At 35.2% G+C, this 27,837-nt stretch overlaps 3 protein-coding genes across 7 annotated transcripts; all 3 read right to left on the reverse strand.

Annotated features, from left to right (window-relative positions):
- Nucleotides 1-4,874: 4,874 nt before the first annotated feature.
- Nucleotides 4,875-9,904, reverse strand: LOC100792677 (FACT complex subunit SPT16). 2 transcript variants are annotated; one of them, XM_006591244.4, is made up of 3 exons: nt 9,723-9,904; nt 9,436-9,531; nt 4,875-8,227 (listed from the first exon to the last, which is right to left on the reverse strand). In XM_006591244.4, the coding sequence occupies exon 3, from the start codon at nt 8,210-8,212 to the stop codon at nt 5,006-5,008; it is 3,207 nt and encodes a 1,068-aa protein (XP_006591307.1). In that variant the 5' UTR covers nt 8,213-8,227; nt 9,436-9,531; nt 9,723-9,904; the 3' UTR covers nt 4,875-5,005. The 2 variants fall into 2 exon arrangements, with proteins under 2 accessions (XP_006591307.1, XP_006591308.1); XM_006591245.3 differs by lacking the exon at nt 9,436-9,531.
- Nucleotides 9,905-14,119: 4,215 nt separating this feature from the next.
- Nucleotides 14,120-20,588, reverse strand: LOC100793201 (FACT complex subunit SPT16). Of its 4 annotated transcripts, XM_014765564.3 has the most exons (5): nt 20,267-20,588; nt 20,135-20,183; nt 19,116-19,169; nt 17,862-17,996; nt 14,120-17,555 (listed from the first exon to the last, which is right to left on the reverse strand). In XM_014765564.3, the coding sequence occupies exon 5, from the start codon at nt 17,541-17,543 to the stop codon at nt 14,334-14,336; it is 3,210 nt and encodes a 1,069-aa protein (XP_014621050.1). In that variant the 5' UTR covers nt 17,544-17,555; nt 17,862-17,996; nt 19,116-19,169; nt 20,135-20,183; nt 20,267-20,588; the 3' UTR covers nt 14,120-14,333. The 4 variants fall into 4 exon arrangements, with proteins under 4 accessions (XP_014621050.1, XP_006591309.1, XP_040862808.1 ...); XM_006591246.4 differs by lacking the exon at nt 19,116-19,169; XM_041006874.1 differs by having other exon boundaries at nt 20,135-20,588.
- Nucleotides 20,589-21,773: 1,185 nt separating this feature from the next.
- On the reverse strand, nt 21,774-27,770 carry LOC100794066 (UTP--glucose-1-phosphate uridylyltransferase). The gene is made up of 21 exons (XM_003538326.5): nt 27,454-27,770; nt 27,302-27,349; nt 27,023-27,114; nt 26,349-26,439; nt 25,842-25,902; nt 25,678-25,755; nt 25,536-25,586; nt 25,360-25,433; nt 24,990-25,062; nt 24,825-24,882; nt 24,663-24,709; nt 24,513-24,578; nt 24,198-24,230; nt 23,683-23,735; nt 23,523-23,598; nt 23,314-23,370; nt 23,137-23,220; nt 22,947-23,045; nt 22,768-22,872; nt 22,126-22,197; nt 21,774-22,050 (listed from the first exon to the last, which is right to left on the reverse strand). The coding sequence occupies exons 1-21, from the start codon at nt 27,534-27,536 to the stop codon at nt 22,024-22,026; spliced, it is 1,428 nt and encodes a 475-aa protein (XP_003538374.1). The 5' UTR covers nt 27,537-27,770; the 3' UTR covers nt 21,774-22,023.
- Nucleotides 27,771-27,837: the final 67 nt, after the last annotated feature.

The raw sequence follows: 27,837 nt of genomic DNA on the forward strand, positions 1-27,837 counted from the left end.
AACCTGGATTTTCTGGATTCATACGTTGAGGAATCACTATGTAAACTTCTTCATTTAAATCTCCATGTAAGAAAGAATTATCTACATCAACTTGCTTTATGTGTCATTTGTTAATAGCAACTAGAGCAAGTAATAATCTGGCTATAGTCAATTTAGCCACTGGAGAAAAAGTATCTAGATAGTCCTGACCCTCCACTTGAGTGTATCCCTTGCCAACTAATCTTGTCTTGTATCTTTCTATTGAACCATCTGATTTATGTTTGATTTTATAGACCTACTTACAACCAATGGCAGTCTTGTGTGGAGGAAGATCAATAAGTATGCCTGAATCTCAGCATTCATGACTTGAATCCAATTAGTATCTTTGGATGCCTCAGTGTATGACTTAGGTTCAATTTATTGAGTGACAAATAAAATTGCACTATGATAAGATGGAGATAATCTGCTATAAGAAAGTACAAAGCTTAAGGGATAGAGACTACCTGTAGAGTGACTAGCAATAGTTGATGGTAAATAGCTAACATGAAAATCTTTATATTTGTCTGGTCTTTGAATTTGTCTTTCTGATCTTTTAACAGTTTGTGGTATTTTTGTAGGTGTAGAGACTACAGGAGAAGAATCTGGTGGAATAAATGGTAATATAGAAGAAGTGGAGGCAGGAAATTCAATGTCATCATGAAAGGAAGAAGTTGGTATAGACAAAACAGTAATGGGATCATGATAATCGTGAACATTGAAAGGAAAACAATCTTCATAAAAGATAACATTCTTGGATACACTGATGGCCTTTGTTTTTATATCAAAAGTCACATAACCTTTTGTGTGTGACTTGAAGCCTAGAAAAACAAAATTAGCTGCCCTAGGATCAAGCTTCTTCCTATTTGCAGAAAGTGTGCTAGGAAAACAAAGACAACCAAAGACTCTTAGAATGGTAATGGCATAGAGATATCCACAAAGTTTCTCATAAGGAGCTTTGTTGTCAAGGAAGGTAGTAGGCATACAATTTATAAGAGTAGTAGAATGAATACGAGCATAGGATCAAAAGACAAAAGGCAAGTTAGACTGAAAAAGTATAGATCTAGTAACATTAAATAAATGTTGATGTTTTCGTTCGACAATCCCATTCTGTTGAGGAGTTTTAACACAAGAAGTTTGATGTATGATACCAGATTCATCATTAAATTGTTTCATAATGAACTCTGAACCATTATCTGAGCGAATGATTTTTACTTTTGTATCAAATTTCCTTTCAACAAATGCAACAAAAGACTTTAAATGAGATTGAGTTTTTGCTTTCAATTTCATAAGAAATATCTAGACAAATCTTGAGTGATCATCCACTATAGTAAGAAAATATTTATGACCATTTAAAGAAGTAATATGACATGGACCCCAAATATCAACATGTATAACAGAAAAAGGGGGAAGAGGAATGTGAATCACTGTTAGGAAAAGAAATTTTTATTTGTTTTGCATAATAACAAGTTGGACATACAAATTGTTTGTCAACTAAAAGTAAAGGATGTGATTGCTTCAACAATTGAAATCTTTCAAATAAGGGATGTCCTAATCGAAAGTGCCAAAGATCAATAGGTACTTTATTACATGAGTAAGTAGAACTACTAAAAGAAACAGAAGTTGTGACAAAAACAAAATCAAATTTCTTCATGTTGAGCTTATAAAGACCATCCACCAAATTAACTGTACTAATCCTCTGTAGGGTTTGTACATCCTGAATAAAACAAGTGTCAGCCACAAAGGTTAGCTTACATGGCAAGGAAGACAGTAACTTTGATATAGAAATTAGATAAACTGAAAAATTGGTATGTATAATAAATCCTCAAGGTATAAGGAATAAGAAAATCTAACAGTGTTTGCATATGTTGCAGTAACTGTATGACCAGTGGGAAGTTTAACAATAATAGGACTTATTTGTCTACATGAAGAATACAAGTGAGAGGAGGATGTGACATGGCCTGTGGCACCTAAGTCCAATATCCATTCACTTTCACCTGCCTTGCTCATACTATAACTTATTGATGGCCTGTGCATGACCAAAATCTATCATTGTGCCAATCTGATTCACTTGTAAACTATTGTAAGTTGAAGATCCTTGTTGTTGTAGTAGTGTGACTAGTGTTATTAAGGTTTTGTATTGTTGAGCGGTCAATTTGACATCTAAACCTTGTGCCTCTTGATTCTACTCTACATTTGAATTTTCATTTTCCTCTTTTACAGCATTTACATTATTGATTGATGGACCTTGATGCTTATGATATTTATGACCAGGAGGGTATCCATGCTTCTTATAACATTCATCAACAGTGTGGTTAGTAAAACCACAGTGAGTACAACTCTTATTGCCTTTTCCACTTGAATTTCCTCAACCAAAAACCAATTGAACCACTTCTTCCTCCTCTAGAAGATGAATTATAAGGAAATCCATTTTTTCTGTAACATCTATCAGCAATATGCCAATCCTTACCAGAATATGTACATGAAAATGGTGAGTTTGATGAGTTAGTGTTTGTTGCATTAATCAAACTAGTGCTTCCTAATGCATCATTGTTGTTAATTTGTCTTTCTTGTTGCACTGCATATGAGAAAACCTTAGCTATGATAGGTAGTGGATCCATCATCAAGACATTAGATATGACGGTACTAAATTGATCATTCAATCCCCTCAGAAATTGCATCACATGATCCTGTTTCTTCCTCTCTAAAACATTACTAAGTGCATCACATGAACATTTTGGATTGCAAACACATATAGGATCAAGTCTATAACTCTTTAACTCGTCCCAAATCACACATAATCTTGTAAAATACTCAGTTATTGACTTGTCACCTTGTTTAATTGATGTCATGTCTTGCTGTAATTCTAAAATTCTCAAAAGGTCTCCTTGTGAATATCGTGATTTTAAGTTTTTCCAAATATCTTGTGCATCATCCATCCATAGTATGCTTTGTCTAATTGAAAGAGAGACTAAATGAACCAACCACGAAACCACCATATTGTTGCACCTCTTCCAAGCTACATGAAGTGCATGATCTGATGTAGGTCTTCAAATAGAACCATCGACAAACTCAAATTTGTTCTTCGCGCTTAATACAATAAGCATAGATCGACTCCATAAATTATAATTGGGTGAATCAAGAACTAGAGAAACCAAAGCTATTGTTGGATTGTCTCCCAAATGAAGGTAATAGGGACTGTGTACATTGAGTGATTGATCTTATTGTTGTTCACTCATGATGTAAGAATGAAATATATGATAATCGAGAAGAACAATGTGAGTAGCGTAGCAGAGCTCTTCATGGTACCATCATAGATTTGATATCAACCATGAGAGAGAAATGCAAGTTTGGAAAACTTGCTAATAAAGCAAAAGAGAAAAGAAGAATAAGCTAGATCTGTTATTGAAGTGTAAAATTAATTAGTCACATTCTGTTATTGTAATTATATATACACAAGTTAGTTGAAATAACTAACTTTCAACTAACTAACTAACTAACTAGAGTTCTAACCAATAACCATGATTAAGCTAAACTAAATATCTAACTATGCTAAGAAAGCTTGTCATAGGAAATCTATAGTAAAAGCCTCAAGGATGACTTTGCCAATAATCAATTCTTCTTATGGCAACTTTGTCACATGGTTATTCCTGTTGATCATATACCTTTACTTGCATTAATTGGAGGTTCCTCCTCCTTTTTCACTTTCACTGCTGCTGCCATAATAACACTAACCAGTCAAATTTACCTTATTAAGTCTAAATATCAACAAAAACAATATGCTTATTTTGGGTTATATAGATAATGCAACACCATTGAATTTAGTTAACATTCAAACTTTCATAAATGTTATTTACTGTGAGGTCACTTTTAATTATAAATTTAATTTAAATGTACTTGCAAAGTAAAAAAGAAAATTACATTATTATTCAATCACAGATGAATAATTTAAAAAAAAATTATATTATAATTCAATCATAATTCATAATTTGTAAAGTAAGAAAAAATTGTTAAATTTATAATAATTATTTTAAAAGTCATATTTAAATAATCTATAATAGGTTGATAATGTAAAAAAAAAAATTGCTCATGAAAAAAAAACAACTCTTTAATAATTATCTCAAATGTCTCCTGGTCTCTACTCATTTCACAATGCTTAGACCGTGTAAATTACTCTCTTCAAATGTGCAGGTAATGCTTTTCTTTGCGCATTTTTAGATTACCTTACCAAATTGTTGCTATCTTCCCCTCAATATGTCTTATGTCGATAATTATTTCTTGTCATTTTTTGCTACTTCTACTTTCTACTCATGTTATGCGTTTAGAATCTAATATTCACTATCATAAAATACATCTACTTACATAATCATACCCTAAAACTTCCCTTTGAATTTGATAATTGTACTTTTTAGTCTTAGACAAGCTTCAATGACTTTCATTTTCATTAATTTCACCATCATAATGTATTATTCACATCCTAGATGACTTTAAAAACTTGTAATAGCATCTTTAATTTTGTTACCATCAAATTACATTTCTCTCAATTTTTATTAAAATTGAAATGCATATAGTTTGTCTTGCTCCAGCTCATTAAACCCAAACATGACATAATATAAAACCTTATAATATAAGGCTGGGGTATAAATCCAGGAATGGTTTGGACTTTGGAAGCTTGGCTATGGTGGGCATAGATCACTGGTTTCATTCATGGTGATTCTCTTGCCTGTTGACTACAGAAAAATTAGTTCCAATAATAAGAAACAAAAATAAAAGCAGTCAACAAATGAAAAACAGGACGTAAACATTTTAAGGGCATACATTGGATTCAAGGATTGCTATCGAGTGGCTGAACTATAATATGGGAGAAAAACACTTATAGTTACAATGATAGTACAGCTCCAAAGTCCAAACACAAAAAGCTGCTAACCGCAGCAACTGCATAGAACAACTGAACTAAACCATAAACCAGGTAAGAACAAAAGCCAAAAATCTATCTTAACTTAGACCGCTTTGGCATGCTACTGCTTAGACTCGCTCCTCGTGACTTACCAAAGCTTTTTGCCTTTCTTCTTTTCCTATCTTCTTCACTGTCAGACTCATTTCCCTTCTCCCTATCTGCATTGCTAGCTTCCCTCTCCAGTTCCTCCCATGTTTTTCCCTTCTCTTCCTCTGAATCCTCCTCGGAATCTTCATCGTCATCATCATCCTCAGACTCAACAAGTGATTCACTGTCAGAAGCTTCGTCCTCCGAATCAGATTCAGGTTCCACATCAGATGGTTCGTAACCTTTATCAGACTCCTCCGAGTTCTCAGATTCTGAATCAGTAGCTTCCAAATTCAGAAACTCCCAACCGCCACCTTCAATAAAGCTCTGAGGGTCATCCGTTATTGTCTTCAGGATCTGACGCCAGTTCAGATTCAGCCTGCTCTCATAATATTTGATGTCTGTTGTGTCAAGCCACTCCTTGATGCCATCCAGTGATGTAGAAGGGATAGAATCAATCCTGAGGACATCCCTCTTGAAGTCCTTAAATACTACTGTCATATCAAAGTTTTTCTGCCCAAGTCCAACTCTCTCAAGATTAACAATCTCAATCTCACTAAGCGTGACAACAAGGAAAGGAGTCTCTATCAGTTCAACAAGGCAGGCAGAAGTAGGTACGATAAATACTGAAGATTTATGAGGCACACCAGGGAAGCCAAGCTCTCTAAGAGGTTGATCAAACTCCAGGTCAAGGCCATTGAATTGAGGTTGTCCCCAGAGATCATTCACCCGATTCACAAAGGTTTGGAATTCTACATTAATTTTATTCTTCCTCTGTCGCTCTCGCTGTTCTTCTTCAAGCTCATCAGGGTCATACGTTGACCTCTTACCACCCCCAACATTCTGGACCATGTCCATAACCTCAACATAAAATTGAACGTCCTTGGTCTTCTTATTCCCTACCATAATATGGTTGTGCAGATGGAAGTGTAGGAGAGTGATCATTTCATTCTCAGCGGGTTGGAAAAATGCATGCTTAATGTTGGGAAACATTATGTCTACACGCTCATCTTGCCTAGTGGTAGAATAACGAAATCCATTCACATGAGCCTCAAGTGTACCAGGTATCTTCCTTCCACGCCCACCAAAAGCAGGACGGATCCAAAGGTCAGACAATCTTATCGGCTTAAATCTATTATTAGCAAGTTGTAGTTTCTCCTGAGTAACCAAGGTTGCCCTCTCAGCTCTCTCAGACTCTCTTGCTACAACTTGTCGCCTGAGTGTTTTAATGGACTGCACAACCTCACTAATGTGCCTTGAATCCTTGGAGCGGAATGACGCCTCCTTCAAATATATAGATCCAGGGAACTTCATTGAGTTTGCATCATGAGGACTGAAAGGAGTCCCAGGAACATTAAAAATAATTCTGACATAGCAATTGCGGTTGGTGTCCTGCTGGCTGGAAACAGTTCGAATGAAAGCCACATGAAAAGGTACCATGCTCCCATTTATAGGCAAGAGAACTGCTTCATTCTTCTGATCGATCTGAATCATCATCTCTCTGGGAGGGGGAAGGTCATTTATGTTCTTGTAGGCCATGAGTTCTGCTGAAGTCCTCGCAGAGGAACGGGACTCTCCTGTTTCACTTCCACCACCAGCAAGACGCCTCGCAGTTTCTTCATTTTTCTGACGAGCAAGTTCTGCCTGATGCTGCCTGCGAAGCTCCTCCTTTGAAACTTCATGATTGTCTGACCTAAGAGTTGTCTTAGACATAAAGGGCTCAGCTTTCTTGGCATCTGGTTTTGTGCTTGGCCTTTCCTCTTCCTCATCCTCATTGAAAGAATATGCTACATCCTTCAGAGCTTTTGAGCTCGTAGCAGTCACAATTTCTGTCTTATCTTTGGTGATGATGACTGTGTCAGCAAGCAACAAAGAGAATTGCTTGTTCTTAGATTTACTCTTCTCACACTGTAAATTCTGAAAACCAAGTGACACATTAAAGACCATGCCTTCTCTAATTATCTGTTCATTTTTTGCATTAAGATTCAATCCTGATTCACGAAACTCAATGCCGATGCCTGTCCCAGCAGATTTTGTCAAATATGAAATCAGGTCAGGAGCATCCCTTTCCACAACAGAAACTGCAGCTTGGTATGCAACACTTAACTTGTTTCCAGGCTTCATAGAACCTATGACAGCTTCATGGGCTTTCAGAAGAACCTCATAAGCCCTACTTTGAAGAGGATCTGCATCAATCAAGAATGTCCGAGCTATGTTTGAGCAATAACTCTTATATCGAGCTCCAACTGCACATATAATCACGCTGGCAGAATCATAATGCAGTAACTCATCATTGCTGACAGCACTTGGCTTGAGATCAAACTCTCCACCACTCTGAAAAATTGGGGGGTAACAAATATCAACATTATCTGCCTTTAGCTTACAATTGACTTTTGAAGGTTCCAGAATAACTTTCTCAGTCTCCTCCATCAATGTTGAGTGAGAGATTTTCTTCTCCTCATCGATTACATTCTCAAGTTTTGTAACCACAAAGTTTTTCATCACACTGGTTGTGAGGTATGCTGCTCTCTTAATTGATGTAAGCTCCTCGTTACTCTTTGCCGCAAACAAATAAGACAACCCGTTGGCAACATCAGTTAGTTGAAATTTTGTATTTTTTAATTTCTCAGTCCATGTTTCAAGCAGTTTCCCTTCAGGAGCCTCTCTTGATATGTATCCAACAGTGGAAGAATCATGGCCATCAGACTTTGGCAGAGCACGGATGGCACGGAATATAGCATCCATTAGAGCAGTCCCATCATCATTTTTAGGTTTGACATGCAAAACAAGATCTGCACCAACTGCCTCTTTGGCAGATTTTTTGACAGATTCAAGAATAGAAGCCTTCTTTTGGCTGCACAGGATATGGATCTGCTTCTTCATGAAAACCATAATTGTCTCAGGGAACTCAAATCCAAGCAGCCATAAGTTCAGAGCGGTAGATTTCAGGTATCGCAGGTCTTCTGAAGGTGGAGGACATGCTATTGCTATTGCATCAGAAGAGCCCCACAGATCTGTTTTGTGATCATCCCAATGCTTATAAAAATATTTCAATCGGGATTGAAATGCATTCAGATCAATAGAATATGCAGATCCTGCTGCACTGGCCTTTCCATTGGGGGGTTGTGTACTTCCATTTCGATGGTCTGCCATAGTTTTCCTACCACTCTGGAAAAAAAAAATCAAGAGAAGACACAGTAACATTAGTAAGAAGTTTAGCATACAACTACTGATGCAAAATACTTTTCAGTTCTTTTTTAGCCATGGGAACAGTGGGTGCTTAAAGGAACAAGGAGTCCTAGTTATCTCAATCCCTTCCATTTCAGTTCTTGGCCATATCTCAAGACACAAACAAAAAAATCATAATCCCAGGATATGAATAAATAAACCATAAGTTTGAAATAATGAACTCTAATTATACATTGAACTTTGAAGAATGTAATATAAAAATTATACATGTCATCTGCTTGTACCGAGTTAAGATCAACAAAGCAAATAAACAAGCAACATGCAATCACTATAGATGATGGTATAGCATAAATGACACTAGACACTGGAAACCGGAAAATATTACCAAGAATAGAAGTAAATCATGGGAAAAAAAGTATTATCATTTTGCCAACTAACATACTTCTCGAAATAGCAACATGCAGGATAGTGTAGATCTAAGCACCATTTGTAACAATGGAATGTGATACCCAAAGAATATATAAAAATGTCAGAATATGATAGCAACAAAAGAAGCTACAAGAAAACTATTTAAATCAGAATTATTAGCAAAATGAACTATAAGTATATCATGTTCGGAAAAAATGTATGTACATGCACAGCTTGAAAGAAAAATAATCAGAGTAAAAATATGGTATATAGCCACATAATGAGGCTTGACGAATGTTCAATGGTCACAATCAGCAAAAGTGCAAAACTAATGATTGCCTGACATTTATGAAAGAAAAATTGTTGCTTGAAGAACTGCGCAACATTTGGGGAAAAGAAGGAACTGGAGTGTAGGAATAAGAACAAGCATACAAATAATAAATAAGCAACACAAACTAAAGATCCAAAACAAGCCACTAAGAAAAAGATCTCGGAGTGGGCAATCTACTGACCGTGTTTGCTTTCATGCTTTATATATGAAATTCCGCACATGGATACCATGCAAATCAGTAAACAAAGAGAGACCAATCCCTCATATCAGGTTCAATAATGCTGAAATTAGGTCTCAATATAACAAATAAGGAGACATACCACAAATTTAAAATACTCAAATGAAGGTCAAGCCACTTGAGCATTAACACAAACACATAAAATTCGAGAATCAGAAGAAAATACAAACCACACAACTTTTCCTTAAAGGCTTGAGAATAACAAGTTACCTCTGCAACAGCCACGCGTGCAATTCTTCAACAGTCACATGTGCAATTCAAAGAGAGATTATGAAAATAGTGTCCCAATGAATTGCCGGGTCTTTACTGTATGATGAACAAATCACGAATTCCACTAATTAACCCAATAATTCCTAAAAATCAATTTTTTAAAAGAAAAAAAAAAACAGAGAAATGGCTTCTACTTTCTACGACGAAATTAGAACTTCGTGATTCTAGAATCACAGAAGAAGAATGAAAACCAAAATTAAATCCACAAAAAATGGAAAGATCGAAACCTTTTTCGTCACTCTGCGTGTGTCTGGGGTTGAGCAAGAGCTTTTCGTGTTTTTTTTTTCTCCCTCTTCAATTGGGGGATTTACGAGACTGAAATTGGAGCAGTGAAATTGGGTAGGGTCCGAAGATCAGAGTTTCAATGCGCACACATCTTGTAAGAATGCTCATTATCATAGGAAGTTGAGGCGCATGGTAGAAACAAAAATGAGAAAATATTTTTAAAAATAATTATTATTTTATTTAAAAAAGCAAATTGTAATTTGTTTTAATAAAACATCGGTTAATGAACTAAGAATAATTTTTTTATTTATTAGAATGCATAAGATTTCTTTGTTTGTCAATTTGGTCTGTCTAGATTTCGTCAACAAGGTTAAAAAAAATTACACTTTGTAACAATTTAAAATTGTTATTAGCGTGGTTTTACAAAATACATATTTTATAACTTTGTCATTTTAATTTACATGATAAGATTAAATTGAAATCAAAAAATAATTAGATAATCAAATCAAACTTAAATAATAAATAAAATAAAATAAATTAATTTGACTTAAAAAAACTAATACTAACATATAATGAGAACAACTAAGATATTAAAATTGATTGAAGAGAAGATATTAATGGTCATACAATGATAATGTAAACTAATTATACATTTTTAATCAATTTGAAATCACAATTGATATAATCGTATAAGATATTTATTATAAAAATTAACAAATTTATCATATATAATAAATTGTGACGGAATAATCGTGTAAAATTATATTACACTATTGATGCAATACTTATTTTCTTGGAAGAGAAATCTTATTATCAATACATTCTTTAAAATACTATTTTGAACATATCTTTTTTTAATGGTCAATGTTAATTGTTAATTTGTTAATTTTTAATTAGTGGAAGAGATTTGAACTCACGATCATTTTATTTCTGTTTTTTTTTTTGACCATCTAGTTAACCTTATAACTGACTTATCCTTTTTTATTGGTTAAACTTTCTTAAAAATTATAAGAACTTATGAGTCTCACATCTTATATAATTAATTCTTTCATAATTTTATAGTTGAGGAGTGTTGGGAATAATTTTTCTTTTATATTTTCTAATAAATTCCAATATACTAGTATGTGTTAGGATGAATGTGTTAAACAATATTATTGTTAGTCCTCTTCATTGATAGAATTCAATTGATCAATCCAGTTAACTTACTTAAAGGAAAATTGGAATGATGATCTAACATAGTAACTTGTATAACTTAATATAATGTAACTCAGGTATCTATGGGTTAGGTTGTTGGAATAATCCACCAAGTTGAAATTTATTTTTTATTCTTTTTGTAATTTTAAAATTGAGATATTTTTTTATAGTTTATTACACCGTTGTTGTAATTTATTAGTGTATATTATATAATTAATGTATAATTTGTATATAATAGTGACAGTGATTTATATCATTCATTATCTGTTTTATTTATATATAGATTAACATATAAGTTGTCTTTTTAAACTTTTTTTTCCACAATTGATTTGGATTAGCCTAGTTCAACTCACAACTTGCTACAAGTTGGCTGAAATTGGTATTTCCAATTCACTCACAAAAAGAGGGAGAATGTTTGTGCTAACTTTCTTGCTAGATTGGGTTCAAACTCTGGTTTAGTGTTTCTTGAATTAGATTCCCCCGTTGATTTGAAACATCTCTTGGCTGATGCATGGGAGTGCAGTTTCTAAGGCTATAATTTTTTTGTTTAATTTTTGTTAGTGATTATCTCACTTTAAAAAAAAATAGACCTATTTTAACACCCTTAACAATAAGTCATTTTTTATATTCACATTTTTTTTTAATTTTATCCTTTTTATCTCCTAAAATGTGTCTGCATATAATAACAAACTTCACTTTCTCATATTTTATCAAATTTATCTATTGAAAGTTAAAACCACAAATAACTTTCTTTTATAAATTCTCACATATAATTTAACATAACTTTCATTTATATCTCTCTGGTAAAATTGTAAAATTGGTCCTCCACTTTATCTCTAATTATAGATTTGGTCCCTTTATAATTTAATTCACAAATTTAGTCCCTCAATTTTATAAATTCCTGTAAAATTGGTCATAGAAGTCTGATTTGAACGTTGATCGTTAACCTCAAACGTTGACTGCCACGTGTCAACGTCTGAGTGATTTCTCGTAAAAGCTTCATTTTTTTGTAGGTAAAATTGTACTTTTGGTCCTTCAGTTTTACTCCAATTTCGATTTTGGTCCCCTTATAGTTTAATTCACACATTTGGTCTCTTAGTTTTATAAATCTCTTTATAAATTATTCCTGCTAAATTGGTCTTTTGAATGGTTTAGCCACTAGTGCTAGAGACATGGTAGGTCTTGATAAATCTCGCACTTCTTTTTTCATTGCAAGTTTTTTACTCACTTGGAACCTAGAGAAAAATCATTTTTTGTCTCTCTCCCACTTCTGAGGTTGTTCAACTTGGGAAAGTGGCGTATGAATTCCAACCTGGGTCTGAAATTTTCAGATCTCTTACTTTAACAGGTTTTGTAATAACTCTTTTTTTTTCTTTTTTTGCTCCCTCATGCGATATTATGTGTATACGACTGCTTAGGTGGCCTATGTATGACAATGGTATTTTTGTTTGAAATTTGATATACAACTTCTCCAGTAATAAAATTTGGCTGAATTTATAAAGGAATTTATAAAACTGGAGGACAAAATGTGTGAATTAAATTATAAAGGGACCAAAATCAAAATTAGAGTAAAATTGTGAGACCAAAAGTACAATTTTACCTACAAAAATGAAGCTTTTACAGGGAACCACTCAGACATTGACACGTGGCATTGACACGTGACAGTCACACGTGACCGTCAACGTCTGAAGTTAACGGTCAACATTCAAATTGGACTTCCAAGACCAATTTTACAGAAATTTATAAAATTAGAGAACCAAATTTGTAAATTAAATTATAGGGGGACCAAATCCAAAATTGAAGATAAACTGGAGGACTAAAAGTGTAATTTTACCTATCTCCCCAAGCGATTAAATTATACAATTATTTTAATATTACGTAAGGACTAAAAGTAAGTACAGAGAAAAAAACTGAAATCAATAAAAAAAAAAAAGAAGCTTAGTAACTAAAAACTATTTTTTAAGAAAAATTAAAGACTAAAAAATAATAAACTCAAACATTTATTAGTTCTTTCTCTAGTTTGGATTTGAAATGGCATTGATTTCCCACTTCGTTGCTTGACACATACACAATGCTACATGAAGTCATGAACCTCACAATAGTACGAGTCGAAAACAAATGCGACACCCGTTTATAACTTGCAATTAACAACTTTAAATTTGAATCAGAACTTCACCCCGTAGAACGTATTTATCCCTCTTCTTTTTTAGTATCATTCAACAATACTTACAAAAACACAAGATGCTAAAGAAAAATTATTACAGCAATACATAACAAATAAACAATACCAAATCAGACATACACACCCTCAAAACTAAATAACTAAACATATTAACAATCCCAAAACTATAAACACAATAAAATTGTTATTCATATCCTCATGTTGCTAGGAAATCTTAATAGAGTCCTGGACTTTTCTAAACATTTTTTCTTTCCTTTATTATTCCTTGATCGCCCAATAACATATCAAATCGAGCCAACCCAAAACAATCCACAACAGAAATGAGTAAAAGAACACCGTGTAACAGTAATTTACTCATCCCTATGAATTCTCCCATATTGTAAAACACTTAACAATGGCAAGTTCCATAGACTTGATGACCTACTACTACGAAGGTGAAATTTTAAGACGCTTACAAGGGTGGGAATAACAACCTGGTTTGTCTCATGCCATATCCATGTCATGTCACAATACTAATTTCGATAAGAAAATTCCAAAATGTGGAGACTTACTAGTCACCAGTTCAACCTAGAGCGCCCACTTTAGTAGTAGTGAGCCAAAATTAAGCCAACTTGCCTCTCAAACCACACCATGGGAATGAATTGACTCACCATAACGAAAAAAGTGGAAGGAAAAAAGAAAAGCAAAACAATTTGAAATTATATATATAAAAAATCATGATAAAAAGTAGAAAAAGTACGACCATTTAACAGCTTCTGAATAGTGAACAAAAGAGAAGAAGCTTTGATCCACCTCAAGAAAGGACCAGTAATTAATAAAACATTATTCCGTCTCAAATAAAATTTCCAAGAAACCACAAGTCAAAATGCCAAATTCCAACTGGTTGTGATAATTTAACCAGCATGTTTCACCCTACATGCTTCCACTGCTTTCTTACAAAGAAAACAGCCAGCAGGAAAAAAAGAAAAGAAATATAAACAAAAAACCCCACAAAAAAATGTTAGATCTAATAATAACACAAAATTAAATAAGTCATTAAATGATTAAAGTACGTAAATATTTTAAGAACATTTGATGCAAGGATTGCTATTAAGTGACTGAACTATATTATAAAAAGAAAAACCCTAATTTACAATCATCATAGGACTACTACTACAAAAGCAAAAGCTGCTACCGCAGCAACAACATAGAGTAACTGAACTAAACCATATACCAGCTAAGAACAAAAGCCAAAAATCTATCTTAACTTGGGCCGCTTTGTCATGCTACTACTTAGACCGGCTCCTCTTGACTTACCAAAGCTTTTTGCCTTTCTTCTTTTCCTATCTTCTTCACTGTCAGACTCATTTCCCTTCTCCCTATCTGCATTGCTTGCTTCCCTCTCTAGTTCCTCCCATGTCTTTCCCTTCTCTTCCTCAGAATCCTCCTCGGAATCTTCATCATCATCATCATCATCCTCAGACTCAACAAGTGATTCACTGTCAGAAGCTTCATCCTCTGAATCCGATTCAGGTTCCACATCAGATGGTTCATAACCTTTATCAGACTCCTCCGAGTTCTCAGATTCTGAATCAGTAGCTTCCAAATTCAGAAACTCCCAACCGCCACCTTCAATAAAGCTCTGAGGGTCATCCGTTATTGTCTTCAGGATCTGACGCCAGTTCAGATTCAGCCTGCTCTCATAATATTTGATGTCTGTTGTGTCAAGCCACTCCTTGATGCCATCCAGTGATGTAGAAGGGATAGAATCAATCCTGAGGACATCCCTCTTGAAGTCCTTAAATACTACTGTCATATCAAAGTTTTTCTGCCCAAGTCCAACTCTCTCAAGATTAACAATCTCAATCTCACTAAGCGTGACAACAAGGAAAGGGGTCTCTATTAATTCAACCAGGCAGGCAGAAGTAGGTACAATAAATACTGAAGATTTATGAGGCACCCCAGGGAAGCCAAGCTCTCTAAGAGGTTGATCAAACTCCAGGTCAAGGCCATTGAATTGAGGTTGTCCCCAGAGATCATTCACCCGATTCACAAAGGTTTGGAATTCTACATTAATTTTATTCTTCCTCTGTCGCTCTCGTTGTTCTTCTTCAAGCTCATCAGGGTCATACGCTGACCTCTTACCACTCCCAACATTCTGGACCATGTCCATAACCTCAACATAAAATTGAACGTCCTTGGTCTTCTTATTCCCTACCATAATATGGTTGTGCAGATGGAAGTGTAGGAGAGTGATCATTTCATTCTCAGCGGGTTGGAAAAATGCATGCTTAATGTTGGGAAACATTATGTCTACACGCTCATCTTGCCTAGTGGTAGAATAACGAAATCCATTCACATGAGCCTCAAGTGTACCAGGTATCTTCCTTCCACGCCCACCAAAAGCAGGACGGATCCAAAGGTCGGACAATCGTATTGGCTTAAATCTATTATTAGCAAGTTGCAGTTTCTCTTGAGTAACCAAGGTGGCCCTCTCAGCTCTCTCAGACTCCCTTGCTACAACTTGACGCCTGAGTGTTTTAATGGACTGCACAACCTCACTTATGTGCCTTGAATCCTTGGAGCGGAATGAAGCCTCCTTCAAATATATAGATCCTTGGAACTTCAAGGAGTTTGAATCATGAGGGCTGAAAGGGGTCCCAGGAACATTAAAAATAATTCTGATATAGCAATTCCGGTTGGTGTCCTGCTGGCTGGAAACAGTTCGAATGAAAGCCACATGAAAAGGTACCATGCTTCCATTTATAGGCAAGAGAACTGCTTCATTCTTCTGATCAATCTGAATCATCATTTCTCTGGGAGGGGGAAGGTCATTTATGTTCTTGTAAGCCATCAGTTCTGCAGATGACCTCGCAGAGGAACGGTTGTCTCCTGTCTCATTTCGACCACCAGCAAGTCGCCTAGCAGTTTCTTCATTTTTCTGACGAGCAAGTTCGGCCTGGTGCTGCCTTCGAAGTTCCTCCTTTGACATCTCATGATTGTCTGACCTTAGAGTTGTCTTAGACATCAAGGGCTCAGCACCATTGGTGTCAGCTTTAGCCCTGGGATTTTCCTCTTCCTCATCCTCATTGAAAGAATATGCAACATCTTTTAGAGCCTTTGAGCTCATAGAGGTCACAACTTCAGTTTTATCTTTGTTTATGATAACTGTGTCAGCAAGCAACAAGGAGAAGTGCTTGTTCTTAGACTTGGAACTTTCTCTTTGAACGTTCTGAAACCCAAGGGACACATTAAAGACCATGCCTTCTTTTACTAGCTGCTCATTTTTAGCATTAATATTCAAACCTGACTCTCGAAACTCAATACCAATGCCTGTTCCAGCAGACTTTGTCAAGTACGAAATCAAGTCAGGAGCATCATTTTCAACAACGGAAACAGCAGCTTCGTATGCGGCACTCAACCTGTTTCCAGGCTTCAATGATCCAATGACGGCCTCATGGGCTTTCAGGAGAACCCCATAGGCCCTACTTTGAAGAGGGTCTGCATCAATCAAGAAAGTCCTAGCTATGTTTGAGCAGTAACTCTTATACCGCGCCCCAACAGCACATAAAATCACACTTGCAGAGTCATAATGAAGTAACTCATCGTTGCTGACAGCACTAGGCTTGAGATCAAACTGTCCACCACTCTGAAAAATTGGTGGGTAACAAATATCTACATTATCTGCCTTCAGTTTACAGTTGACTTTAGAAGGCTCCAGGATAGCTTTCTCGGTGTCTTCCATCAATGTAGAATGAGAAACTTTCTTCTCTTCATCAATTACATTCTCAAGCTTTGGAATGACAAAGTTTTTCATCACACTTGTTGTCAGGTATGCCGCTCTCTTAATTGATGTAAGCTCCTCATTATTCTTTGCAGCAAACAATGAAGACAACCCATTGGCCACATCATTCAACTGAAATTTTGTATTTTTTAATTTTTCAGTCCACATTTCAAGCAGTTTCCCTTCAGGAGCCTCTCTTGATATGTATCCAACAGTGGGAGTATCCCGACCATCAGACTTTGACAGAGCACGGATAGCACGGAATATAGCATCCATTAGAGCAGTTCCATCATCGTTTCTAGGTTTGACATGCAAAACAAGATCTGCATCAACAACCTCTCTGGCAGATTTTTTGACAGATTCGAGAATAGAAGCCTTCTTCTGGCTGCACAATATATGGATCTGCTTCTTTGTGAAAACCATAATTGTCTCGGGGAACTCAAATCCAAGCAACCATAAGTTAAGAGCAGTCGATTTCAAGTATCGCAGATCTTCTGAAGGTGGAGGACATGCAACAGCAATTGCATCAGAAGAGCCCCAAAGATCTGTTTTGTGTGCATCCCAATGTTGATAAAATGACCTTAGTCTGGTTTGAAATGCATTGAGATCAATGGAATAGGCAGTTCCTGCTGCTTGGGCAGTTCCATTGGCTGCTTGGGCACTTCCATTCCGATGGTCTGCCATGCTCCACTATATCTGGAATAAAAACACACAAACTTAAAATTTATTACATTTTAAATAAAAATCAGCTCACTAATCAAGTAATTCATATATAATTGATTGAGTCATTTAGTCATATCATATTCCTCACTTAACATTTGATTGAGCCTCAAAACTAAACTAGGGAAGTTTCCATTACATAAATATTAGAACGCTCAAAAGGCGAGAAGTGGATTGATATCTTCTTTTTGTCTCCAAACAAAGAGGAAGGGGGGAGGGGGGCACAAAGAGGCAAGCAAACAAGTGAAATGCATATACAGTGAATGATTCTAGTAACAGTACCTAGTATTCAGACAACTTCAGTTCTGTGAGTAAAAGATGGCTGGACTGTCACAACATCCAGAAATTGGACACAATTTACTTGAAATCTTCAATTATTAGAGTGCTGGAATTTCCACTACCTCTTTTTCAGAATTCCTGCACTTTACAAATGGTATTCAATTAGTTCTGGAAACATTTTCATGAACCACTGCTTCCCAAAAAAAATTCTGTCATCCTAACTATTTCACAGCATTCCAATCACCAAATATAGAACAATCAAACTAATTAACCAATCATCAAACACTCCATTTCAAAAATAAACTACCAATGCTCGCTTTTTCCTTTGCTTATCCCACACTCCCTAACACACATAAAACCTTTCTAGGAAAAAGAAATACTTTCTCAAGTTAAATTGAGGCTAAAATATTTTTTTCATCCCTATAAATATCGAAATGTTCGAAATTCGTCCCTGTGAAATTTCTGGAATGTTTTTCGTCCTCACACAATTGAAATGTGTTGTGTTTTGGCCCAGAACCAGGCTTGGATGAAATCGAACCTACGAGGCATTTTTTTAACTTATATTTTAGAGTGTAATTTCAGGGGGTTAAAAACCACCACAAATTACAGAAACTTTTTTGAAAAAAAATCAAATCACAATTTGTGGCGGTTAAGAACTGCCACAGATTGTAGGATTTTTTTTTTTTTGCAAATAAAACCCTTTCTCCCAAATCCATGACAGTAACCACCAAACACCACCCTAGCATCACCACCTATAACAGCCACCACCATCAAAACCGCCCCCAAACACCACCATCAAACCCCCAATCATCGCAACCATCCTCTGGCTGAAGAGACCATCGCAACCTCAATCCCATCACCTCAAAGGCGTGCACGCTCCTCTCCCTCAAATCTGCGACCCCGACACTACCGCATGTCTCCACCCCCATATCACCATCTTCGACCAGATCTGCCTCCATCCAGGCCTCCCAACACCTGCACCGCAACCCCAACAGATCCGCATGGTGTTGGAGAGGAAGGAGGGGGGGGGGGTTGGATTGGGGTACAGAGATTTGAGAGAGAAAGGGTTAGGGTCTGAACACGTGTCAACGTTCAATTGGTTAAATAGATTAGCTTCTTTGCACAGTCAACAAAATCCGAACCTACATTCTAGCCAAAAAGTCACACATTATGATTTTGCAAGGATGAAAAACATAACGAAAATTTTACAAGAATGAATTCCGAACATTTCGATATTTATAGGGACGAAAAACATACTTTAACCTTAAATTAATAAATTGCAACCAAGCTGATCCAAGGCTACTGGATAATCTGGCAACAAAAAAGAGCTTTACCAATACAGAACTTAATACTAGAACCACTAAGAGATGAAAACATACATCTTGCAGAAAATCAAGCAAAACAAACTATCGTACTACTTCAAAGTGCACACTGAACAGTACATTTTCTAATCACTTTTTCTAAATAAGAATATAAAATCACTAGCAGAAGCCTTTCCACCTATAATTGCTACAGCTTATATACTTCACAAATCAGAATGCCTTTTCACTACCCCAAGGTTTTAAAAAAAAAAGTCAGGAGCAATGATATAGGTCACAGCATCAAGGTTTTTGGAGTGTCCGCGACGTAATGCAACCACAATTATGGCCACATCGACATTTGTTCATAATTTCCCGCAATATCATTGAACGCAACAAAACCGCAACCTTCACCCCTATCAAAAACCTTGCAGTACCCTAAAAGAACAAACCTCCAAACAACAATTTAGGTCACAGCATCAAGGTTTTCAGAGTGTCCGCGACTGCAATGCAACCACAATTGTGGTCACATCGACATTTGTCCGTAATTTCCCACAATATCATAAAACGCGACAAAACCGCAACCGCGGCCTCTATTTAAAACCTTGCAACCTTGCAGAACCCTAAAAGACACACAATACCAGCCTCCAAACAAAGGTACAAAATATAACATACTTGTCAGCCCGAGTATGTATGTATGTGTGTGTGTGTGTTTGTATATATATATATATATATATATATATATATATATATATATATATATATATATATATATATATATATATATATATATATATATATATATATATATATATATATATATATATATATATATATATAAAGTTATTCATCGCAACTCCAACTCAACATTATTATAATGAAGTCTAATATTCGCAGAACATCATAACTATGGATTCAGACCAAATGCGGGAAAAAAAAATAAACTCAGCTACAATTGAGAAACAGAGGAAAAAGAACCTGTTCAGCGGGGAAAAGCGTAACGAAGTTAGAGATAGGGTTTTGCAGGCTGAAAACGGGAAAAAATGGAGGATTAGGGTTTTGTTCTGAAAATGCGCGGAAAGGATAAGCGCAAAGAAGAAACGAACGCACAAGTCCAATTAACGGAACATGGACAGTGACTCAGTGAGTGAGTGATGTTCACTCGTTGCTTTCGTCACGCATCTCTTTTATCTCACCGTGATTCTCGAACCTTCCGAGGAATGGAAAGAAAACGCTGTCGTTTGGATATGTATGTATTGTAGAAGACTATGTGCTGTGTAAAGGATGAGAAAGAGACACAGAAACACCACTCACTAACACAGTAACAAGTTTTATTTTTTATTTGCTTTCTACTCCTTTAGCCTACTCGTGTTCACAGCTTTGGCGGTTCTTCTATTTTTATTTTTTTATTTTTTTTGTTTTAAAACTACTATTTTGTTTTCTCTTTTTATTTAAATTATTTAATTTGATCCATGCGAATGTTGGAATTTGACTTTTTTAGTTAAAAAAACTTATTAAATAATTTAATACGATAAATAATTAAAATAACTAGTAAAGATATATTATTATTTGATTCCAAAAAACTTATATAATTTATCCATAAGAATGATTTATGATTCTTAAGAATTATAATTTTTTGGGATAATTTTTTTTTCTAAAATTTAATTTTGGGATGAGTATTATCCTTTCATTTATCTTCTTTTATTTTAAATGTGAATTTGAATTTAAATAAATACTAAAAATTAGTTTATAGAATGAAAATATTTTTTTACTTTTATATTTTATTTTGACATTATTTTTAGTCCACACATAAAACTTGAGACTTTTTCAATATACCTCTTTATTTCTAACGTTATTGTATTTGTATTTGATGCGTGCACAGTATAATTTTAGTTAGATCTAAGATAGATTTTTTGATATTTTGGTTTCTCCTATAGTGTGAGGGGTTAGGAGTTTTATTTCTTTCTTTTAGTGCATTTTTTTTTTCGCTCAACTTTTCAAGGAAGTAGCGCCTAACAGTAAAGAGCGGCGGAGAGCGCGGGAAAGCTTTGTCAATTGCGTGGGAAGTAAAATTAATCAATAAAAATGGGACACATCACACATGGCCTAACTCCAATTGTACTTTGTAGCCCAACAACCCCAAGTATAAGGTTAGGATATACATGAAAATTTATCATTAGTTCATATATGTATAAATGTTACCAATTTGATTATTGTCGTCATTAACCATTAACTTCTTTATACATTCTTAAATTTAGTCTCTTATACATGTAATTTATAACATTTATATATATAAAAAAAAAAAAAAAAAACACCGCATACATAGTAGAAAGTAGAAACCAAGCTAAAAATACAAAAAGAAATTAACGGTGACATAGACCAAATTAGTACTGACTTAATAAGTTTTTAGTGTAGGATTTAAGATTTAACCAATAAATTAACTGTTAACGGGAGAAAAACGAGAGAACGGGGCAACTAAAACACTAACTAGTTTTCGATTTTTTTCTTCTTCGGATGAATTAACCTCACTCATTTTTTTTATTCATCACTTCACCAATTTAATACCTCACGGTAACCACCCAAAAAAACAGAGGAACACAAATTACTCAACAAAAGATGAAGGCGTAAACGCTTAATATGATATGGAAAGGAAACATGATCGGATCCTCCTTGAGTCCTTGTAAGAAATGTTTAAAAACAAAATTATGAGAAATACAAAGCTTAGTCTTCAGACATGCTCAGTAGAAACTGCCTTCTTATTTTTACCCCTACCAAACTAGAAGCAATACACAAATTTTAGTTTAAGACTGTCAATACTCAAAGATTGCACAGTCACATGGATTTCAAAACTCATCATCAGCTTTCTCTCACAGGTCCTCAGGGCCATTAATTTCCTGCGCGTGAAGAGTTTTAGGCCTAATGACAAGCTCTAGTAGGTACTAATAAGATCAATATGTAAAGTAAAATACCTTGTCTGCGATCACAGCTCCGTCAGGTATTTCCAGCTTCACACCCGGTTTTGCAAGAATACTTGCTTTTCCCTGTTAAGGCACCAGAAAGATCACGGTTGATAGATGTCAAAAGGCCAAATAATAAGATTTTTGATAAATTATCTTGACTCATAAAAAACATGAAGACAAAATAAATTACTAACAGTGAGAACAAAAAAACAGGGAGCCTAGTTCTAAAAATGAACAGGGTTAGTTTGGAAATCAATAAATAATTGCATGGCTTCCTTTGTGATTAGTTTTACTACCAACAAACAAAAGCATTAGATAAATTTTAGAATTAACAAAAATATTTTTCAAAAGAACATTTCGACTGTATTTGGTTGAGAGTGAGCTTGATGCAACATTAAGCCCAGTGTCCAGGTTATGGGTTCAAATCTTGAAGAAAAAAACTTTCTGCAGAGAATTCTGAGCTCCTACAGCACTGTCATGCTTCATGCAACTTTCACTTAAATCATTACATGAGGAATTAAATATTCAAGAGAGAAACTCTATAACTAGTAATCATGGCAGTAACAGTATGCATTTATCCAGTCTCCTGCCATAAGAATGAAAGAAAAAATAAACAAAAATCAGATATAAGTAAGGAATTAAATCCCAAACCTTAAGGATTACACCAGCTCCAAACCATACATCGCCTGCCACTTTTAGACTGTCAAGCTCAACAATACTGGGGATTGACTTGAACCGGCTCAAGAAATTGCTAACCTGCGAAGGAGACTGGGAAAGTCAAACTCATATTCACCGCCTAACACAAAGTTAATAGTAATACAGCTCTTAACCTTCTTAAATTCTGGCCCCAATTCAATGGAAGGATTTTCAGGATTTGCCCTAGCTTGGTTCCTAATAACCAATCCATCTTGTAAAGTGTAAAGGTCCGACTGCAAAACAAACAACTGATTGTGTTAACAAAAGACAAGTATATCAACTTCCAAAAAAGTTCTCGTGGCTTGAAACAGAAAAGCTTATAACCTGGACAAGAAGCAAGTCTGAAGTTGCCTTCACGGGAAGGAAGCGAGATCGAGGCACATTAATTCCAATAGCTTTGTCAAAGAACTGTTAAAAGATACTAGTATTATGTTAAAAGCTCTAGAACAGAAGTTTCAGCATTGACTACATATAAGTAATATCTTAATAAACATTCAGTACCCTTATTGCTGCACCAGCTGCAGTTTCCAATTGAAGAACTTTTACTCCATCGACTTCCTAAAATTCACAAATTTTGTCAGCAATATTCCAACTGAATGTCAGAGTATAGCAATTAACCCACAATCTAATACACATGTCCAAGAAAAACAAAAAAGGAAAAGATGGGCTATTTCCTATCAAATTATCAGTAAAAAATGTCCAATTTGCACCTTTGGATTGGGAATAATTTCCATCTTCAGAGCATCAGCTTCAACAAGCCTTTTAATTGCTTTCAAGTTTACCCACCTGTAGATTATACATTGTCAATACTCAATAGCCCAAATGAGTATACAATTTAAAACAGTTAGGGAACTAACTAGCATAACTTACAAATTATTTGTGTTGAAAATTTTGAATTTCTCTATAGACTTAAATTCACTGACCTGGATAAAGACAGACATTGAATGATAATTTGTAAATTCCAAAAGAACTGCTAATAAATAAAAGTATGCTCCCGACTTCACCATAAATTATGAACATATTATGATAAAAAAAAAGTCTTGCTTACTGCTACAAAGTGAGCATCAACTTGGAAAAGGTGAATTCATATGCAAAAGAAAGGAGAAGGAGGGGATAGCTTCTTTTTTTTACAATACTACACTATTGTATAAACCTTACTCTGGTTATACTTGTTATGGTAGTTATAATAATAGATAAAACAATAGAAAATAGCAAAAGCACGATCTGACATCAAGCAAGTCATTGCCTTCTCAGTCAAATGCACACATAGTAAATCATGATACTTCATAATCTACTAAACAAATGCATACAATTGGGTACACTTGGGAAGGGGGAAGAGATCCATGAAACTGATGAAAGAATACAAGACAGATCTAGAAGCTTACATGTTCATCTGGTACTTGGGCAATTTCCAGGAGCTGCATCAAACAATCAAAGCTAAATGTCACTTACAGCCAATTTCTTATAATTCTAAATGATCATACTTATATTTTCTTTTAAGGGTAAGAAACCAAAGAGGGAGGGAGGCAGCAGGACAATTATGAAACTCTCAATCAAATTTTTTGTTTCCTTTTGGGATAAAAACTGTGCATGGAATATATCACATTAAAGAGACATTTAGACATTTGCTACAGTCAGTGTACTGAATTAATCAGATAAATCATGACTGAAAAGAAATGAAATCAGCAACTGTTACATGCCTGAACCCTTCCTTCATAAGAAATCAGAGTGCCACCTTTCACGTCAGCCAATGTCTTGGGAGTGACCTGCATTAAAAGCACCCAAAACATCAATATTATGCAAGTCTAAAGCTAAAATGCATTTGTTTGACAACAAACATCTTTCTTTACCTCCATACAGTATTCATTCTTGTGCTCAATCAAATGATTTAAGATTTCTAAATTAACCAGTTAAGGGTACTGGGGACATTAGTGATCAACTTTCACACATAAATAAACCATTAATACAACCAAAATAACAGAAAAAAGAATGAAAACTTAAAATAAGGATACTCAAGTCAACTACAGCACCCAGGTTGTCTGAATTGGCAACAAACACATACTCCTTACCCTGTAAGAGAAGAAAAAGAAAAAGAAAAAATAGTAATGGTAATTACTCACCAAAGAAACAAAATAAGACAAAGCCCAACTAGAAATAAATCAAGTTCTGGTGTCAACCTGTGATAATAGCACATCAAGCTTTCCACTATTCACTAATGATGGGAAGACGTCTCCGTGGCCAGGAGGGTACCTATGCATAAAGGAATCAATCATAAGCCAAACAAGGAAAACTATTACTATTAGCAGAGACATGCTCAAGGTTTGTTAGGATTCAATTGCAAAATGGTAATGTCATCCACAAAATAATTTTCAAAAAGATTAACATGAATTCCTCTGGATAAGTTTCTTGAATTATTTGTCTTATCATTACACTTTACACAAGTGCTAAACTGCTAATTCAAAAAATAAATAAAGGTGCATAGTTCTAGTGAAACTAGTTACGTGCAGTCATGCAATAATATAGCAGAGGCAAAATACAAATTCATACCACCCGTCCCTGCCTGTCTGCCCCTTGGATGGGAATGGCAAAAAGTCATCAACAACCAAACGAGGATATTGACTCTGCATACATTAGAGTCCATGCAACAAAATATCAAATAAAAAACTAAATCTCAAAGTCCAGCAAATTAATAATATATTAGTGCAATAAACAGAGGTACAAACCTGGTTAAACGTATGAATCTCAATATTTGAGTTTTTATATTTCTCAACAATCTACAATCAGACAAATTTTTAGATTTTGACAAATTCAGCCCATAATTCTACCAAGCAAATAGCAATGGGGTCCAAGGTAAAGCTCTTGTACCTTTTGAGTGTCATCATGAGTGTTGAATGAGTTCATTAAAAGCAACGGAACATTGCTTCCGTATTTGGAATTGAGGTTCTACAACAATTTAAGCTATCAGTGGAAAGCTCACATGAATTGCAAACACTGAATAAAAGCCAAGCAAGAAAGGACTGTAAAACAACCTCAATTTGGACGACAATTAAATCAAGAAATGTCAACCCATCACGAACTTCAATGACAGATCTGCATTTAATACATAAAAAAATTAAGGCTTAATGCAAGACATCCAAAAAAGCTAAGTTAAAATATTTATTGAGAGTATATGATAACTCCATCCCCCCCCCCCCTCCAAATCCATGTCATTGGATTAATTTTATGTTCGCCATAATTTCTATTTTTGATATGTTGACAATTTATGGCGGTTTCAAAACTCTAGGAACTCAATCAAGGAGCCAATTAAGTTTAGGAACCTAGCTGAAAATTCCTAAATAAGTCTTGCTGAAGAAACATTCTCAAGGCATGGAAAAGTTTTTTCAAGAAATTGATCAAATATAGTGTCTGATTCTTCACCGTTAAAATTTAGAAAGTTGATCTTTCCAGTTAGCATCAAGCAAGAATCACACACAGACGAAAGTCTCAATCATCCAAGTCTTAAGTAAAAATAATATAAAAAATTAGATTCAGCATACTTTGGGCCAGTACAACCCATAGTTGTCCCCAAGCCTCCATTGAGCTTCAACACCACAAGCTTGTCCAAGAGGTTCTTCACCTCCAAAGAACCTGCATCAACCAATTTCGGTTCACGTAGTAAACACACATCGATCTTCTAAATCATTAAATCAAGAGTAAACCATCAATTTCATCCATAAACTATTACTCTCTTTGCTAAATAGTCCCTAAAGTAAAACAAAGTATATAAGTAGTTCTGAAAGTGTTTGAAATCATATTAAGTAGTCCCCTAACTATTAAAAAATGTTGGAAAATCCATGGGGGTTAACACCAGATTTGTAAGACCGAGCTTTGTTATTTCAATGAGTCATGAGTAATCACATAAGGAAATTTGATACCACACTTTAACTTAAAACCTTAAGACTCGGGTTTATAGGTCTTATACTCACTTATATGGTGTTCAACCTTCTCATTCTTACTCGAGATGGAACTTCACCTCTCACTTGTATTCCAAAAACAAATCTTCATACATTAATAGAGGGATTAAAGTCATGGATATTCAATTCCTTAGAGATTTACTTAAACAACTTCATTACTTTAAGGATCATTTGAGAGATCAACAGTTCGGGGACAAAATTGATGGTTCATTCTTAAATCCACCTAATCAATCAAACAGAAGACAAAGATTAATTACCGTCAGGAGTCGGTGCCAAAGAGTCATAAGGCACCACTACTTCATCCGTAGGCGTCTCGATCTTACTCCACTCAACATGCTGTGCTTCGCCACTGCACGTTCAAAAAGGATCAAAAGTTAATAAGAAAAAATATATAATAAAATAAAATAAACAATAATCGGAAAATCGTAACACGGTGGAATTAATAGTGAACACACGTAACTGAAGATAAATGAAAGGAAAATCACAATCACAAGCGTAACGAACGTTAACGGTTAAAACGGTTAAAGTTGACGCACCTGAGGTAACGAGCAACGAGGCTTGTGAATCCATTCTTCTCATTCTCACTGCAAATAACAACAACAACAGCGATGAGGTTCGGATTCGAGATTGCGAGAAATGCAAATGAGATAAGAGATGCGGAAAATCGGAAAAGAGAAAGAGTGAGGACCTGATTTGGCTCAATGCAGCGACGGAGGATTTGAGGTTGGAGAGCTTGTCGGCGTCGGCGGGGCTAAGCGTGGCGGTGGCCATTGCGGTGGAAGGAAGAAGATTCGAAAGTTACAAAGTGAAGAAGAAGAAGAAGAAGAAGAGGGTGAAGAGAGCGAGGTTATGGTGGTGGAAATAGCAGAGTGTGCAACTGAATTTTTGGTAGTATTTATATATGTAGATGTGGAGGCTTTTCCGTTAGGCCAGAGTAATAAAAAAGAGCGTGAATCTCAAACCCGATGAATACGAAGGAACAACTAGCACCTGTGACCTGCGTTTGTTTTTCTATTTAACCCATATTTTTTTAGGTTGATTTGTTATAGACAATAATTTTATTTTATTCTAG

Source organism: Glycine max, chromosome 11, assembly GCF_000004515.6.
Source record: "Glycine max cultivar Williams 82 chromosome 11, Glycine_max_v4.0, whole genome shotgun sequence".
NCBI lineage: Eukaryota > Viridiplantae > Streptophyta > Magnoliopsida > Fabales > Fabaceae > Glycine > Glycine max.

What these genes read in the sequence shown, in the direction of transcription:
- LOC100792677 (XM_006591245.3), bottom strand. Translation starts at nt 8,212, where the DNA reads ATGGCAGACCATCGAAATGGAAGTACACAACCCCCCAATGGAAAGGCC.
- LOC100794066 (XM_003538326.5), bottom strand. Translation starts at nt 27,536, where the DNA reads ATGGCCACCGCCACGCTTAGCCCCGCCGACGCCGACAAGCTCTCCAAC. An exon ending in CAGACAGGCAGGGACGGGTG is followed by an intron (nt 25,063 to 25,359) that starts GTATGAATTTGT and finishes CTTTATGCATAG; the next exon opens with GTACCCTCCTGGCCACGGAG. An exon ending in AGAATGAATACTGTATGGAG is followed by an intron (nt 24,579 to 24,662) that starts GTAAAGAAAGAT and finishes CTTTTAATGCAG; the next exon opens with GTCACTCCCAAGACATTGGC.
- LOC100793201 (XM_006591246.4), bottom strand. Translation starts at nt 17,543, where the DNA reads ATGGCAGACCATCGGAATGGAAGTGCCCAAGCAGCCAATGGAACTGCC.